Consider the following 17,097-nt stretch of genomic DNA (forward strand, 5'->3'; position numbering starts at 1 on the left):
TAGCTATAGTTAATCTCTGAGGCCATGCCTCAAAACTTTCTTTGTGAATCTCCAGGAATAGTCTAGTTTGAGAAGCACTATCTTTATTTTTACTGTAACATTTTAAGTTTCTGTTTTCCTGGCTACTGATTTTTTTTCTTTTTTCTTTTTTTTTTTTTAGGAAGATGGTGATGATCTTCTTTTAAAAGCTGAAAAAGATAATCGCCAAAAGGTGTCTGGAATCCTTCAGCGTATTCTCTTGCTTTTCCGGGCAGCTCGGTGTTCTTTTCCTGTAGCACAGTGGTACATCTTGCAGTTGAGATGGGCAAGAAAAGTCATGCAAAAGGTGTGGAAATGTCTTAGTCACTTGTGTGCTATTGCAATAGGAAAGAACCTTCTGTATTCTGTTATGAGTTAATCACTATAGGGATGTTGCCTATAGCTTAAATTATACATAATGGCCTATCTCTGGTAACCTTGCTTCCCTGGTCATGAGCATTAAGCTAAAATACCTTTGTTTAGTTCATGGGAAACATCCTGACCAGGCCTACCTGTGAATAACCACGGGAAGGGAGAAATTAACACATGCTCTCCAGAGGCTGATGGGAACAGTAAGTGTTTGATTTTATTCCCTTTCCTTTTAGTACAAAAGGAGCCCGGATTCTAACTCAGGCAAGATGGTTCTTTGAGGCACAAGCCCACCGTCTTCTCGGTTTGCTGGCTTTCTAAATAAAGTCGTTGTTCCTTGCCGCAACAACTCATCTGTCAATTTTTGGCCTGTTGTGAGGCAAGCAGTACAAGCTTAGACTTGGTAACACTGTGGTAAACAATTTAAAGGGCTTCCCAGGTGACGCTTGTGGTAAAGAACCCGCCTGCTAGTGCAGGAGACTTTAGAGACTCAGGTTCAATCCCTGTGTTGGGAAGATCCCCCCTGGAGGAGGGCATGGCAACCCCCTCTAATATTCGTCTGTGGAGAATCCCAAGAGGAGCTTGGCAGGCTACAGTCTACAGGGTCACACAGAGTCAGACACAACTGAAGCGACTTGGCATGAACAATTTAAATATACTAATACTTATTAGTATTTATAATTGTGATATTTTTCCAAGGAGTCCTGCCCCATAAATCCATAAATTTCAGACTTGCTTACCGTATGAAATCTGGACAGACCAAGTTTCTGCTGAAAGATAAGGACTCTGAACTGGAGCTCTATGTTAGCTCCTCCCTGTCTGACGATAGGAAGTATAATCTAGTCGGTTAGTGCCAGGAAATTTCAGTTACTTTTTTTTTTTTCCAATTACTTTTCTCCCCCACCATCATTAAAGATTTAAATTCAGTTCAGGGATTATCCCACTTCTTCCCGAGATGTTCTCTCTGTTCTCTGGGGGCCTCTGTGGGGTCAAACCATGGAAAGTTAGTTCTCGGCTAAGTGTTTCTTTGCAGTAGGCTCCACCAGTCAGTCTCTCCCTTCCTGTCTTCTGAGGTGTGCAGTTCACTTTGATTTGGGGGCTATTGTCTTCTTCTACACTGAGTTCAGCTGAGATGTAGCTGCCTTCTTATCTGATGTGCAGCCAGATGGGACGTCTACTTCTGTGTTCCTTATCCAGATCCAGTTCTTTTGTAGGCCAGTCATCTGTCTCTGTAAAATGTAGAAATAAATATTATTAGCCCCAAATACCTTAAATTTTGCTGTTGGTTCAATTACTAAATGTACCAAGAGTTTATGGCTTCTTTTCTAGTAGAAACCCTAAGAGACCCTGAGAAGTTTATCAAGTTTTTAAAAATTATCCTGTTTTTAGAGAGAAATATTTGTGAAAGTTCAGTTTTTAAGTATATTTACTAAGAAAGGCAAAGCGTTTAATGAAAGATTGTTTTTGATAGTTTTAAGATCTGTTGAGCCTGAGTGTTTGTTATAGGAAACTTTATTTTTTATAGCAAACTTAAGTTGCTTACTGTAGAAAACTGTTTAAAGTTCTAAGTTATGTTATGTTTGGTCTTACAAACTTCTGAGAATAATCTCACTTAACCTAGTTTTGATGAACTTAACTAGCAGATAAAGACTATAGATTCTCTTAAAATTAGCCACTCTGCTGAAGATATTCTTCCTTGTGAAGATCTTTACAAGTAATCAGCTAACTGTATAAGGTTAAAGCATAGTACAAGTAGTAGGCAGAATTCTAAAGATAGCTGCAAGATTCCTGTCTTCTGGCTATTCAAACATAAATCTAGATACTGATTTAATTTGGCTTGAGGGATTTTTCAGATGGTATTAATAAGCTGATTTTAAAATAGAGACATTATCCTGGTTTATCTTGATGGACCCAGTGTAATCAGATAACCTCTTAGAAGCAAAAAAGAGAGGCGGAGGAGTCAGTCAGTGAAAGGTGGAAAAGGAAGACGGGAGAAAAGCCGCGCAAGGGAAGATTAGAAGAGTGACGAGGACTCATTTCAGCCTTGCTGGTTTTGAAGAGGGCCAATATCCAAGGAATAAACTCAGCTTTTGGAAACTTCTCATAGTCTCCCTGCCTGTAGCCAGCAGGGAGATGGGGGACCTGAGTCCTGTAACCACATAGAACAGAATTCTGCAAACAACCTAAAAGAGCCTAGAAATAAAGTTGGCTCAGATGGTAAAGTGTCTGCCTGCAGTACAGGAGACCTGGGTTCGATCCCTGGGTTGGGAAGATCCCCTGGAGAAGGAAATGGCAACCCACTCCCGTACTCTTGCCTGGAAAATTCCATGGACTGAGAGGCTCCTCAGAGCTTGGTAGGCTATAGTCCATGGGGTTGCAAAGAGTCAGACACGACTGAGCGACTTCACTTTCACTTTCACTTAGAACATCTGACTAGAGATCTCTTCAAGACGATTGGAGATACCAAGGGAACATTTCTTGCAAGGGTGGGCACAGTGAAGGACAGAAGTGACAAGGACCTAACAGAAGCAGAAGAGATTAAGAAAAGGTCGCAAGAATACACAGAAGAACTGTACAATAAAGGTCTTAATGAACTGATAACCACGATGGTGTGGTCATTCACTTAGAGCCAGTTAATGTGTGAAGTCAAGTGGGCCTTAGGAAGCATTATTATGAACAAAGCTAGTGGAGGTAATGGAATTCCAACTGAGTTATTTCAAATCCTAAAAGAGGATGCTGTTAAAGTGCCGCACTCAATATATCACCAAATTTGGAAAACTCAGCAGTGGCTTCAGGAGAAGGTCAGTTTTCATTCCATTCCCAAAGAAGGGCAATACTGAAGAATGTTCAAACTATTGTACAATTGCACTCATCTCACATGCTAGCAAAGTAATGCTCAAAATCCTCCAAGCTAGGCTTCAATAGTACGTGAACTGAGAACTTCCACATGTTCAAGCTGGAATTAGAAAAGGCAGAGAGGAACCAGAGATCAAATTGCCAGCATTCATTGGATCATACAAAAGGCAAGGGAATTCGAGAAAAATATTTAGTTCTGCCTTGTTGGCTACCCAAAAGCCTTTGACTATGTGGGTCACAGTAAACTGTGGAAAACTTAGAGATGGAATATCAGACCACCCTGCCTGTCTCCTGAAAAACCTGTATACAGATCAAGAAGCAACAGAACCAGACATAGAACAACGGACTGGTTTAAAATTGGGAAAGGAGTACGTCAAGGCTGTATATTGTCTTCCTGCTTATTTAACTTATATGCAGAGTACATCATGCAAAATGCCAGGCTGGATGAATCACAAGCTAGAATAAAGATTTCCAGGAGAAATATCAGTGGTATGAGATGATACCACTCTAATATAGAAAGCAAAGAGCCTCAATGAAGGTGAAAGAGGAGAGTGAAGTAGCTGGCTTAAAACTCAACATTCAAAAAACTAAGATCATGGTATCCAGTCCTAGCATTTCATGGCAAATAGAAGGGGAAGAAGTGAAAACAGTGACAGATTTTATTTTGGGGGGCTCCTAAAGCACTGTGAATGGTGACTGTAGCCATGAAATTAAAAGATGCTTGCTCTTTGGAAGGAAAGCTGTGATAAACTTAGAGTATTGAAAAGCAGAGACATCTCTTTGCCAACAATCCTCCATACAGTCAAAGTTTTTCCCAGAGTTTTTCCCATACTAATGTCATGTATGGATATGAGAGTTGGACCAAAAAGAAGGCTGAGTGCTGAAAAATTGATGCTTTCGAATTGTGGTGCCAGAGAAGACTCTTGAGAGTCCCTTGGACAGCAAGGAGATCAAACCAGTCAATCCTAAAGGAAATCAACTCTGAATATTCATTGGAAGGACTGATGCTGAAGTTGAAGCTCCAGTACATTGGCCACCTGACGTGAAGAGCCAGATCATTGGAAAAGACCCTGATGCTGGGAAAGGTTGAGGGCAGGAAGAGAGGAGGGTGACAGAGGATGCAGTGTTTGGATGGTATCACTCACTCAGTGGACATGAGTTTGAGCAAACCCTGGGATGTAGTGGAGGACAGGGAAGCCTGGTGTGCTGCAATCCATGGGGTTGCAAAGAGCCAGACACGACTTAGTGATGGAACAAGCACAACATAACCTCTGAGAAGGGAGGCAGTCCTGCTGTTACTTTGGCCTTGTGAGACTCAGCAGAGAACCTGCGGAGCTCTTCCTAGACTTCTGATCCACCAAAACGGTGAGATAGTAAATTGGTGTTGGTTTCAGCCACAAAATTTCTGATAATTTGTTAGGGCCATAATAGAAAACTAATATAGTCCAAAGTCTTTATTTTAGCTGATTTTACCAATTTAAAATTGATATGCAGTTTGTATTCCATAAAGTTAACCTTTTAAACATGTACACTCCCTTGGTTTTTAGTATATTCACAGAGTTGTGCAACCATCACCACTGTTTAATTCCAGAATATTTTCATCACCTCAAAAAAGAAACACATTAGTACGAATTTCCCACTTCCTTTTCTTCCCCCCCAGCAACCGTTAATCTGTTGTCTCTATGAATTGGCCTATTGTGATATTTTATATATATAAAATCATACAATACATGTCCTTTTGTGACTGGCTTCTTTCACGTAGCTTAATGGTTTTAAGATTCATCAATATTGTAGTGTCAATTAGTACTTTATTCCTTTTTGTGGCTGAGTAACATTCCATTGTATGGATATATAACATTTTGTTTTATCAGTTCATCCATTGATGGATACTTGGATTGCTTCCATTTTGGCTATTATGATAATGCTGCTATGAACGTTTATGTGTAAGTTTTGGTATAGACACATGTTTTTCATCCATGGATCAAAGTTTACCCATAATTTCAAGGGTATAGGTAGCCAGAAGGTACAGATGAAACGTAGAGAAATCTGGAATTGCACACACTGTTGCTGCTGTGCTGTGCTGTACTCGGTTGTGTCTGACTGTGATCTCATGGACTGCAGCCCACCAGCCTCCTCTGCCCGTGGAATTTTCCAGGCAAGAATACTGGAATGGGTTGCCATTTCCTACTCTGGGAGATCTCCCCAACCCAGGGCTCAAACCTGCATCTCCTGCATCTCCTGTGTTGTTAGGCAGTTTCTTTACTACTGACCTACCTGGAAAGATGGAATTGTATATGCTGTTCCAAGTCTTTTCTCACTGCAGAAGAATGTGTCCTGGCCTTTGTTTAACACCATGACACAGAAGGGAGCTATTTCAGTTATTTAACATCTCCTTTTTATATCTTTTTAATTATATAGCTTGTCTTTTTCATGGGGTCATAATCCATAAATCTGTATATTCTAAATTTATTTCTAATAACCAGCCTAGACAGACTCTCTACCTCTGGTAAATACCATTAATTTGTTTAACAAGAAGACATGCTTAGCATGCTTACAAGGGGACTTGACTAGATCACGTCTTTCTGCAAGTGAACAGTAGAGGGAGAAAATAGATTACAAGCCTGCTGCTAACTCTTTTCTTCCCAGGTTTATGTGTCTCAGATCCTTGTTGTTTTATTCTGTCAGTTTCCTTTGGCTTTTTTTTTCCCCCAGATTTGTTAGACTCGGGAATTATTTCTGAACCATACTTTGGATTTGTCTGTTATCTCATTTAGCATCATTTAATGTGTTCCTGTTTCCTTTTATTTCTTACAAGCCAGTAATTAATCTCTCCTCATCAAGGTAGCCAGTTTTGATTAGACTCAGGTGCACATCTTAGAGTTCAGTCCTTCAGTAGTGGTGCTGTGTGCTCCCCTGTTGCAGCGTATCGTGTGGCACCTGTGTCTTTTTTCTTTCACTTCTCAGGACAGTGAGATGAACCGGTGAGTCTGGCTCATGTTCCATGCATTGTCCATCAACATTTTACCTAATTTGGCATCTACTGATCCTTTCTAGAGTTATTATTTTATCAGGAGTTGCCATATGAAAATATACTTTTTTTCTGCACATAGATACTTAAATTTATTTTCTTTATTATTTCTTTGGGGAAAGCCAGGATAAATAGTATTAAGTTCTTTTCATACAAAACTTCTTAGGTAAAAACTGAATGACGAGAGAGGTTAATTTGGTTAGAACTGTCTTTTAAGATTTAGCCAGTGAATCTATTGAGTTTGCCACTAAGCTGTGTAAGTGTGAGTGGCTTCCGTGCAGTGAATCTGTTGAATTTGCCCACTAAGTTGTGTAAGTATGAGTGGCTTCCGTGCAGTGAATCTGTTGAGTTTGCCCACTAAGCTGTCTAAGTATGAGTGACTTCCGTGCAGCAAATCTGTTGAGTTTGCCACTAATTTGTGTAAGTGTGAGTGACTTCCGTGCAGCGAATCTGTTGAGTTTGCCACTAAGTTGTGTAAGTGTGAGTGACTTCCGTGCAGTGAATCTGTTGAGTTTGCCCACTAAGCTGTGTAAGTGTGAGTGACTTCCGTGCAGCGAATCTGTTGAGTTTGCCCACTAAGTTGTGTAAGTGTGAGTGGCTTCCATGTTACTTTCTTACGTAGTATAGGAACAATGCGGTGTTTTCCATTCTTTATGGTTTATCTTTCATGTCTTGTTTGTTGTATAATTTCCTTAGAAACTGCCTGCTATAACTGGTGATTAACATATTCTGTCTGTCTTTACAGATTCGCATGAAAGGGTCCCTTCCTTCACTGAGTCTTTTCCCTGAGTCGTTACTTAATTACTGTAAAGGAGGTGTAGCATTCTTTCGACCTGGAGCAGCTGGAGACCGGAAGCTTGATGAAGCGTCCGTTAAAGCAATAGGTTTGTCCAGAATGAACTTCTTGCTTGGAAATTTGGCCTAAATATTAATAATGATATATTTTGCATTCGATTTTGGGACGTTTCCATGTAATGGAATACTATACTGATAAGGAAAAGAGTGTGTGTGTATGTTGCCACCATGGAAATATATCCAAGATACATTATTTGGGGTGGCGGGGGGAAGAGGGATAGTTGCAAAACTGTATAGATAGTATAATTTTGTATATTTTTGTGTACTTGTATTACTTTTGATAAAAAATTGTTTTGTATTGGAAATTATATTTCTAGTATTGAAAAATTTTAAACGCCTATCAATAAATGATTTTTCAAATAAAAACAATACAATATTAAGTAGAGCTATATGTATTGACTTTGAAAAATATCCACAACATACTATAAGTTTAAAGCAAGTAAACTACTAGTAAATAGAGTAGTTTTTATACTGTATAGTGTTTTTAATATTTTCATGTAACTGACATGTATGAAATATTCTGGAATAATATGTGTAAAAATTCTGTAAGGATCTCCACAACTTTTATACAAAGGATTGAGGGTGAGCATGTTTCTTTTATAATCAACAATATAAAAACATTTATTTTGGAACAAGCCAGCAGAGGTGAAGTTTTGTAATGTATATACTCATACAACCTTCTCTCGTATTTCCATTCTTGATTTAGGTTGCTTCAGAGAGCTTTGTGCTTTGTGTTGGATGCTGCATGTCCGTGATAAGTTATCCTATAGTTGCAGGCAATATCAGAAGGCAAGAGAAAATGTGGAGGAAAAAAAGGTATTAACGGCACAAGAGTAAGAAAAATGCATAAATATTACTTGGGAAATTATTGCTTGATAGAATATTTTACTGTTTGTTAACTACATTCCGTTAAATCATTGAATCATTATAGTCTGTGTAAAGCGAAAAGCAAATGATCCTTTCAATATCCATATAGGACCTTGAAGCGAAGTTTGACCCCTGTCTGGTTGAGCACTGTCTCAGTGCGGTGGAATGGGCTTACAGAATGTTGCCCTTCTCTCGGTTTTCTAATATTGAAGAGCTTATTCAGGATCTGATTTTGAGCCTCATTGCAGAACTGCCACCAATCAGAAAGGTAGGTGAAAAAATTAAATCAGAAACTTTAAAGAATTTTAATTTTGTTTTAATTAAGAATGATGTTGCTTATAAAACTCATTTTAAAATTTTTCTGAAGGTAGCAGAAATTTTTGTGAAGGCATTTCCCAATCCTGAGGACATAAGAGTTTCTTTAAGAGAAAAATATCACTCTCTTCAGCAGAGACTCAGACACTGTGTTGTGAAAGGTAATTTTTGTCATTTCTTAGGCATCTGATAAATTGCTGAAGATTTTCATTTTGTTTTGAAAGCATTTATTTTTTCATGCTTATGTTTTTTTGCATTTCTCTTTTGAGATGAAGAGTATGAGAAGGCAAAAGTACTTCCTCATTACACTATCACCAATTCTGTTGTTTTAGAATCATGCAAAACTAAGTTCATGTCATGCCTGTCAGTAGCTGTGTGACCATAGGCAAGTTGCTCAGCATCTCTGAGCCTCTTTTCCTTATTTGTAAAATGAGTATATTAATACCTGTGTTATGAATGTATATTCAAAGAGGATTAAGCAAGATAAAATATATAAAATGAGTATATAATGTTTTGTGTGTATATATATATATAAAATGCAGATATTTTATTGAAAACTAGTTTTTTCCTTTTAACAGTTATTTATGCTTCTAATTTACAGTTATTTGCATTCAAGATGACCTTTGGAAAAATTTTTATTGTAGAAAAGTATAAACAATATCAAATTTAATGTTTTTAAATGTGCAGTTCAATGGCATTAAGCACAGGCACACCTTGGGGATATTACACCTTTGGTTCCAGACCACCTGAATAAAGTGAATAGTGCAGTAAAGCAAGTCACATTTATATTTTTGGTCCTAGTGTGTATAAAAGTTATGTTGACAGTGTACTGTAGTCTATTAAGTGTGCCCTAGAAAAAGACAATACTAATGTAAAACTTTAATTAAAAAGCACCTTATTACTAAAACATGCTAACCATTATCTGAGTCATAATCATAATTGTGAATCATAATCTTTTTGCAATAGTAATGTTAAAGATCACTGATCACAGATCACCATAACAAATATCATCATAATGAAAAAGTTTGAAATACTGTGAGAACTAGCAAAATGTGACACAGAGACATGAAGTGAGTAAATGCTGTTGGAAAAATTCTGCCAGTAGACTTGCTTGATGAAGGATCTCCCCAAACCTTTACCTACAATTTTTTACAAATTACAGTATCTGTGAAGTACAATAAATGAGCTATTTCTGTAAATTCATAATATGTGGACATTTTTAAAGAATTCAAATTGCTCTCTGTAGAACTATAGTCATTTAAGTCTAGTAACATCCTATGCTTGGGCATTGCATTAGTGTACTTAAACTCTATTTGTGATTTATATTTTTAAGACATTTTTGAAATCTCTAAAATGTCCTGTTTATGTATTAATGATACTTAAAAGTTTTCTGTAGGCAGTCTTGAAAAACTCCCTTTCCTGTGGTTTCTTGTTGTATGGTTTATGGTTTAGTCGCTAAGGCTAAGTCGCATCTGACTGTTGCAATTCCATAGACCTGTTCTTGTTACCTGAAGTCAAATAGGTGTTTTTGTTCTTTGGATAAAAATGTACTTATTTTCTCTTGTTTGCTACTGTGCGGGAATGAGAAAAATGTTACTGATTCTTTTTATAATTATCTGATTTTTGAAATAAATTACTTCTAACATTTTCATTTTCCAGGGCATACTTTTTTGTGGAGTCCCATTTATTCTTCTTTAATGGACTTTTTCTAGCTTCTGAAGTTCTACCTTAAAATTATGGATCATAACTTTCTAACAAATATTGAAGGAGGCATGATCTATAAGACTGTGAAACTAAGCCCTCAGTTAGATTTCATGTTCCCAGCAGGGGACCAGAGTTGGATCCCCTTATGTCTTGAGTTGAAATAGTTTAATGAACTTTAAGGCCTTTTGTTCTTTTCTTTCTAGGTTCCCAAACAGAGGAGATGATGTCTGTTATCATGCATTCTATCCATAAAGTGAGGGTGAAGGCTCTAAAACGTGTGCAGAGAAATATAGGTTCTTTTGAAATGAATATATGGGAGCCAGTTGAAGAAGAAAAGCCAGCTGAGGTTGCAGGTTCTGACAGGTTTTCCTTGGGAACGAGTCTGAGCCGGAGCACACTCACAGAACTGGGCAGTTCTCTGGCCCACAGTGATGCAGATACGGCCGATACCCTCTCAGAAGCTTTGTCAGCTGAAGAAAAAAGCAGGACACATTTCTGTCAAAGGTACAATTGAGATCTTTAAGTAGAAAGCATTCACTTCCTTTGGGAGAAAAAAGTATTTTCATGCAACTGCTGACCTGACTTCTACTCCCAGCAACCTCACTGACTGTATTATTAACAATGAATGATAAGTGCCATACTCAGAGGAATGTCAGAAGTGTAAAATGAGACCTTACATTTGAAAATCCACTTAAAGTATTACTGAGATACTAAACGATTTTGCCATCTGAAGGTATAAAATGAGTAGATGAAATTCTAGAGTTTACTGGAGGACTTTTTGTTCTTTTAGTAATCTTAGACCTAAATAGTTTAGAGTTATTTGGTTAGCTGTATTGTTTTTAGGGGCTTCCCTGGTGGCTCAGTCAGTAAAGGATCTGCCTGCAATGCAGGAGTCTTGGGTTTGATTCCTGGGTTGGGAAGATCCCCTGAAGAAGGAAATGGCAACCCACTCCATTGTTCTTAGGGTTTTCATGGCAAGAATTTGTACATCCTTTGTTTTTTTTTTTAAACACATTCATCTTTGAAGCTTGTCTATAAATTGTCAAGAAATTCTTGCTTATCATTTTAACCTCTTTTACTTTGATTTAAACAGATTTTTTTCCTTTATAATTCCAGTATCTACAATGCAATTTATCCTTCTCATGACTTAAGAGCTATATAGTCAATCTTATCTTGTTTAGGTGAAATGGTGTCTACTTGAAACATCTGCTTAGACGGTAGCTAGAAGTAACACGAATGGTGTGCTTGCTCCAGCAGACAGCTGCAGTGTTAGCACAGGAACACCTCGGAGGCTGCTTGCTATGCAGTCTTAATAAGAAGAGATACAGTGGGTTCAGCCCAGGTGCCTAACTGGAACCTTTATTTATTTTATTGAGGGAACTAGGGATTTGTGTTCTCCCTAAGAACTATGTTGAAAAGAAACAGATTTAAGAGTAATTATGGTTAGGTGCCTGCCCAACAGGTTTCATAGCAGCAGAAAGTGTTTAGAAAAAAATACCTGGCTTTTGTGTGCTAAAGAATCCTGAGGGCAGTCCTCCTTGCTCATCACACAGGGAAGCTGAAAGGGACAGATGCAAGAGAGAAACTGGAAACCGTAGACTAAGATGTGTATTGGTGGCTTGTGATTGTTACTGATTTTGTATTCCTAAATTCTGACCTGTTAGAGGACCTTTTTTTTTTTTGCCCAGAAAAAGTCTTTTTTTTAATAGTGAAATTTCCTTGAACACATTTTAGTCTTTTTTAATATCAGATTTCTCTTTTGATATTACTGTTATATTTTTTGGACTCTGAATGTTCGGTTCTAACAAGTGTTTAGAGATTATTTAGTCCAGCTCCCTCGTTTACAAGACAGGTAGTCAAGGCATTAAAAAATGATAGGTATGACTTAAACAGTGGAGAGAGTCTTTATTGTCAATCAGTTTTAGTGATTAAATGATCTTTAATTTGTCTTTTCAAACTTAATTTTGCTACAGAAGTGCCCCAAATCACATGGAATTAACATTGACTGGTAAGCCCAAAGGTAAAAAGAAAATATATAATCAAAAGGAAAACCCTAAAAGAAAAGAAGATTGTGAAAAGTTATTACAAAATGCACTTCCTGTAATAGGTGTTTGGGAATTTGAACGTGACGATGACGAATATATTAAATTCCTTGAACTCTTCTTGAGTTATGTTCTTGAAAGAGACCTACTTGGTTCCAAGGATGCTGGCATTCCATTTCTAACTAGTTTTTCTGGACATCTTAGAGAACGTGAACTTAATTCTTTACTTTTTGATGTACATACAACATTAAAACGACGTCACAGCAGAACCAAAAGCCAGAATGTGTTCAGAGCCGGCTCCTGCTTTGTTGTTGCTCCTGAGTCAGATGAGTGTGAAAAATCAGAAAACCAGTCACTTTCAGCTTCCGTACTAGCTAATCAAGGGATCAGGCATTTTTCCAAGAACCCTCTGAATGAAGTCAATAAAAATGAAGGGAAGAGTGGGTTGTTCGGTTTAAAACAGAAGTCAGTTTATAGAATACCAGATGACAATGCAGAGAAAACTTTAATACAGAGACTGTCAAACCATAGTGTGTGCATTCCCCAATCCACTGAAACTAGAAGATGCGCTTTCAAAGCAATTCAGTGCAGTGATATTAACCCGCAAGAAGATCTTCCTGTAGCACTAAATAACACATGTGGCAGTACAAGAAGGCTTCTGGAATGGATGATAAGATGGTCTGATAAAAGGCTGCTCTGCGACTCTGGACTCACCGGGCCGTCCTGTGAGTATAGTCCTGTCATTCGTGTAAAGACCTCGACAGCCGCCGTTCTTACGTCACTTTGGCTTTTGGAACAACCCTATTTTGCTACATATGAGGCAAAAAATGCCATCGTTAAGGTAAATGCTTGAATTGCTTATGATTAGATACAAATTAGAATTCTTATTTTAGATTGAAACTATATTTGTACTTCCCTACCTAATAAAGAATCAATAAGCAACAGAATTGATGATAATGCTAATTATAATCTTTACCACCTAATTTTTTAAAGTAGTTCCTTTAATTCTTCGGAGAGGGCAATGGCACCCCACTCCAGTATTCTTGCCTGGAGAATCCCAGGGACGGAGGAGCCTGGTGGGCTGCCGTCTATGGGGTCGCACAGAGTCGGACACGACTGAAGTGACAGCAGTAGCAGTAGCAGTTTAATTCTTAGAAATGATTTATTAAGGTTAAAGTATTTTCAGAGAGGCTGTGAGATTTTGAGGTTCCATGTGTGTTTATAAAAAAGAAAAAGAAGGAGTTTCGTGGTGGACTAGTGGTTAGAATTTGGCACTGTCCATGGCATGGCCCCACTTCCATCCCTGTTCAGGGAACTGAGATTCTGCAAGCTGTATGACATGGCCAGAATAAAAAGAGAGATAATTTTAAGTGATATTACAAGTGGTTATTACATTTATATTATTACTAAATGTCTTTATAATAGTAAAGAAAGTGAAAGCAACTTTACATTTTTATTTCTGTTGTCCTATGACCTGAAAACATTGGTGATTTACCTTTCAAGTTTGTAAGGCTGATCTCTTTTGAATACTCAAGGTAGTCAAGCTTGTTTTTCTAGGTGGAATAATGAGTTAGCCATTGCTTTAGCATCAGAACTGAGTATGAGAAATGCAATGAATACTCGATAAATGAGTAAGAGACTTACTCAGAAGTTCTGTAGAAAGTATTAATAATCTAAAAATATAATGAAAAGTAAGGGATTCAGTAATGAATATTAAGTACTATAAATGGTTTGTTTTAGGTGCTAGAGAATAATTCCCCTGGGCCTCAGAATGGACCCAGTATAGAGAGTGATTGTAAAACAGATGCTGGCTGTTCTGTTGCAGTATCCGCTCAAGGTGGGACTGAGGAAATAAATGATCAAAGTGAATCCTGTCAAAGTATCTGGAAGTAAGTTGCTGATTATAGGTACCTTGTTTGATGATGTTTGGTCTTGAAGGAGACTTGAACCCTTGAAAGTTACGGAAACAAGCATTTCTTTAAACTAGAGAAGCAGCAAGGAGTGCTTTCTGAAATATTTTAATAATACGTTACAAATTTTGTTTCTTTCCATGTTTAGCATATATCTTCTGAGACAGGAGCAAATTCATCCCAAGAGATTCCTTTATTATGTTCATTGACTTCCTGTGTTTTTATTTAATATGTAGCACTATGAGGAATATATCCTTGAATACTAAAGCTGAAGGCTTGGTAGCAGGAAGATTCCTTTATGGGAATGGGAAATTTAGATAAGCTGAAATTATTCTAATCTGAGTAAATAAAAATGGGATATTCAGTTATTCATTGAACCTTTTTAAATTCATTTTTTATTCTTCATTTTAACCTTTTATTGATATTCTGCTATGTGCCATATGTGGTTAAAACAAAGACCTCATAAGTATGAAAGCTTAGTTTGTTTTTCAATTAACTGAATCTGTTGAAAGCAAACTCTTTGTTCCCAAGTATGAGTTACAATTTTAGCTGCTTCATTTTTGTCAATAGAATGCCAACAGATGTAAAAAATCCTGAAATAAAAGGAACCAAAGATGAGATTATTTCTGTCACTGATGACACTGAAAAAGAATTTGTAGATATCGATGAGGCTCTTATAGAAGTAGAAGCATTTACACAGGAGGAAATGGATGTATACCCATCAGACCATGAAGGTCAGTTTATTTAGCTAATCTTTTTGTTTGACCTTACTGATTTGATAGGGTGAATGATTAAGAGATAACTTAGTCTTATATCTAAATTGGCATGTTTATAAAATAGCCTAAATCCAATTGTTTAAAGAGAATTTCATATTTTTGAAATGTTAAGCATATTAACTTGTAACCTGAGTTTGGAGTCTTTTGCCTTGCTGTGTTAATTATTTTGAGTCTCTTCATTTCTGTGAACCAATCCTGTGAACCTTTCCTTGGCAGGCTTCTTTAAAACAGCAACTCTCAGAGCTTTATATGGAATTATACACACTGATATAAGCCCTCTCAAGGTGTATCTGGACTCACTTGGTGAAGAGGGTTTGTCTCTAGGTGTTAAAAAATATTTTTGTAAGGAGGATAGGAAATGTTTCTGCCATCATGTTTCCTGTAATATTCCTGAACCTTCTGAAAAGTAAATTGATTAACTTTCAAAAGGTCTGTGTTTTCTTTCCTCTTGTTTCCCCATAGAGGATGCCAAAATATTTGCCAAAGAACCTGTTGAAAGTCCCAATATTGCCATTTACATGCAGATGCAGACCTTACCACAGCACTTAGAAAAGGTAAGTGTGTAAATATGGATTGTTTTTTTTAGTTGCTCAATTGTGTCTGACTCTTTTGTGACCCTGTGGACTGCAGCCCACCAGGCTCAACCATCCATGGAATTTCCCAGGCAAGAATACCGGAATGGGTTGCCATTTCCTTCTCCAGGGGATCTTCCCAACCCAGGGATTGAACTCGTGTCTCCTGTGTTGGCAGACAGATTCTTTACCACTGAGTCACTGGGAAGTCTTCGTAAATATAAAGTTACTCAAATCATACTATGGTAACACTGTAGTGTTTTTATTCAGTATACCCAACCAAGGCTATTGTCTCTTAAAAGTATACTGTGAATCGTAAAGTATAGCCATGCAGCATTTTTCTTTCACAGAAATTGTGTTACTAGTAAGATCTAATACTTTCAGGCAATGAAGTGTTAATTTCATAAATTGCTGTAGTAAATTAATTTAGCCAAGAGTGCTGCAAGTGTTCCTTATTCAAAATGTATAAGTTCATCAGTAGTGTGCAGCTTTTGCACATACATGCACTTTCATGAATTATTTGTTTTCTCAAAACACTATACACTAGATTTCCAGGTAAGACAAAGACATTTCTAATTATTGAAACAATTCCTTTAAGAGAGATTAGTGGTTTTTTTTTTTTTTCCCTCATTTTCTAGTTGTTTTCACAGTATACAGTTGGCCCTTAAACAACATGGCATTTAGGGGCTTTGACCCCCCCTGCAGTCAAGAGCGCACGTCCAGCCGTCCCTTAGTGTTCACAGAGGATTGGTTCCTGGGCCTGGTGTGGATTCAGCCAACCCCCAGATTGTGTAGTAATGTATTTATTGGAAAAAACAAATCTGCACATCAGTGTACCTACGCAGTGCAAACCTGAGTTGTTCAAAGTTCCGTTGTACTTAGGTAGTAATGTGTGTGTAATTTACAGATATGTCATAAATACATTGTAAATGATTTCTAGTGGCATCATTTGTCTTTGCAGTTTCATACACTCAGCAGCTTGAGGTGCTGGGCTTGAGGATCACAGGATGAAGATCTGGTCAGAGCAGGGCTGGGAGGACACTTCAGTGTTTGCTTTCTCACTTGCTTTCAGACTGTTTTTGTTCAGGCTAGTGGCTAATGTGAAACCAAGATACCACAGACAACAATACCTGTTTCCCCTCTTTTCTTTTTTGGGTACTATTAATTTTAGCAGCATTCCACAGGAGAGGCTCAGTGTCCAAGGGAAGAACCACGGGAGACGTGTATGGAGGAAGAATCGACTGAACAGAAGGGGTAAGGGGGACAAGTCGGGGGGGCTTTCAGGGCTCACCTGGGATGCACGTGATGAAGAGGAGTCTTTTTCCTCATAATTGACAGTATGTGTTTTACAGTGATACTGTGTTCCTGGTGAAATGGTAACTTCAGTTTAATAGCAGTGGTAATGATGATTTTTAGTAAATGTTATACTTCTCGATTTTGTTAGAGTGAGGTAAATAATAACGTCTAAAATACCTTTTGTTCTCCTATCACTATCAGTCTTAAAATATAGCTAGAAATACCCAGAGTTTATTCACCTGCTAATTAAGGCCCTCCCTGTCCCTACTAGTTTCATTTTTATTGGGTAAAAGTAAAGAATCATATTAGTCATAACATATGCGTATGATCTTTCACTGTTGTGGTGTGATCATTGTACACTGTCTGCAGGGCTTCAGTGGACACATACTCTGCTTGCTAGCTTATTATTGCTTCAAGGATAGCTGAAGACAAATTTTCATATGTTGCAGTTTGGGCATGATTTCTTAATTGTTGGGATTTTTGAAGTTT

At 37.6% G+C, this 17,097-nt stretch overlaps 1 protein-coding gene across 7 annotated transcripts in view; it reads left to right on the plus strand.

The window, feature by feature from the left end:
- The window catches only part of LOC104998547 (chromosome unknown open reading frame, human C5orf42), a 107,714-nt gene that overhangs the window by 30,983 nt on the left and 59,634 nt on the right, over positions 1-17,097 (plus strand). For 6 of the 7 annotated variants that reach the window (XM_010853763.1, XM_010853765.1, XM_010853766.1 and 3 more), the window contains exons 20-30: positions 161-325; positions 7,017-7,155; positions 7,833-7,942; positions 8,103-8,261; positions 8,361-8,469; positions 10,216-10,516; positions 11,986-12,895; positions 13,795-13,943; positions 14,535-14,698; positions 15,203-15,294; positions 16,484-16,566. In XM_010853763.1, the coding sequence (XP_010852065.1) occupies positions 161-325; positions 7,017-7,155; positions 7,833-7,942; positions 8,103-8,261; positions 8,361-8,469; positions 10,216-10,516; positions 11,986-12,895; positions 13,795-13,943; positions 14,535-14,698; positions 15,203-15,294; positions 16,484-16,566 (2,381 nt within the window). The remainder of the gene's footprint in view (positions 1-160; positions 326-7,016; positions 7,156-7,832; positions 7,943-8,102; positions 8,262-8,360; positions 8,470-10,215; positions 10,517-11,985; positions 12,896-13,794; positions 13,944-14,534; positions 14,699-15,202; positions 15,295-16,483; positions 16,567-17,097) is intronic. The other variant, XM_010853769.1, reaches the window with a different exon arrangement.

The sequence above is a fragment of the Bison bison genome, unplaced genomic scaffold (genome assembly GCF_000754665.1).
Source record: "Bison bison bison isolate TAMUID 2011002044 unplaced genomic scaffold, Bison_UMD1.0 scf7180017864331, whole genome shotgun sequence".
Lineage (NCBI taxonomy): Eukaryota > Metazoa > Chordata > Mammalia > Artiodactyla > Bovidae > Bison > Bison bison.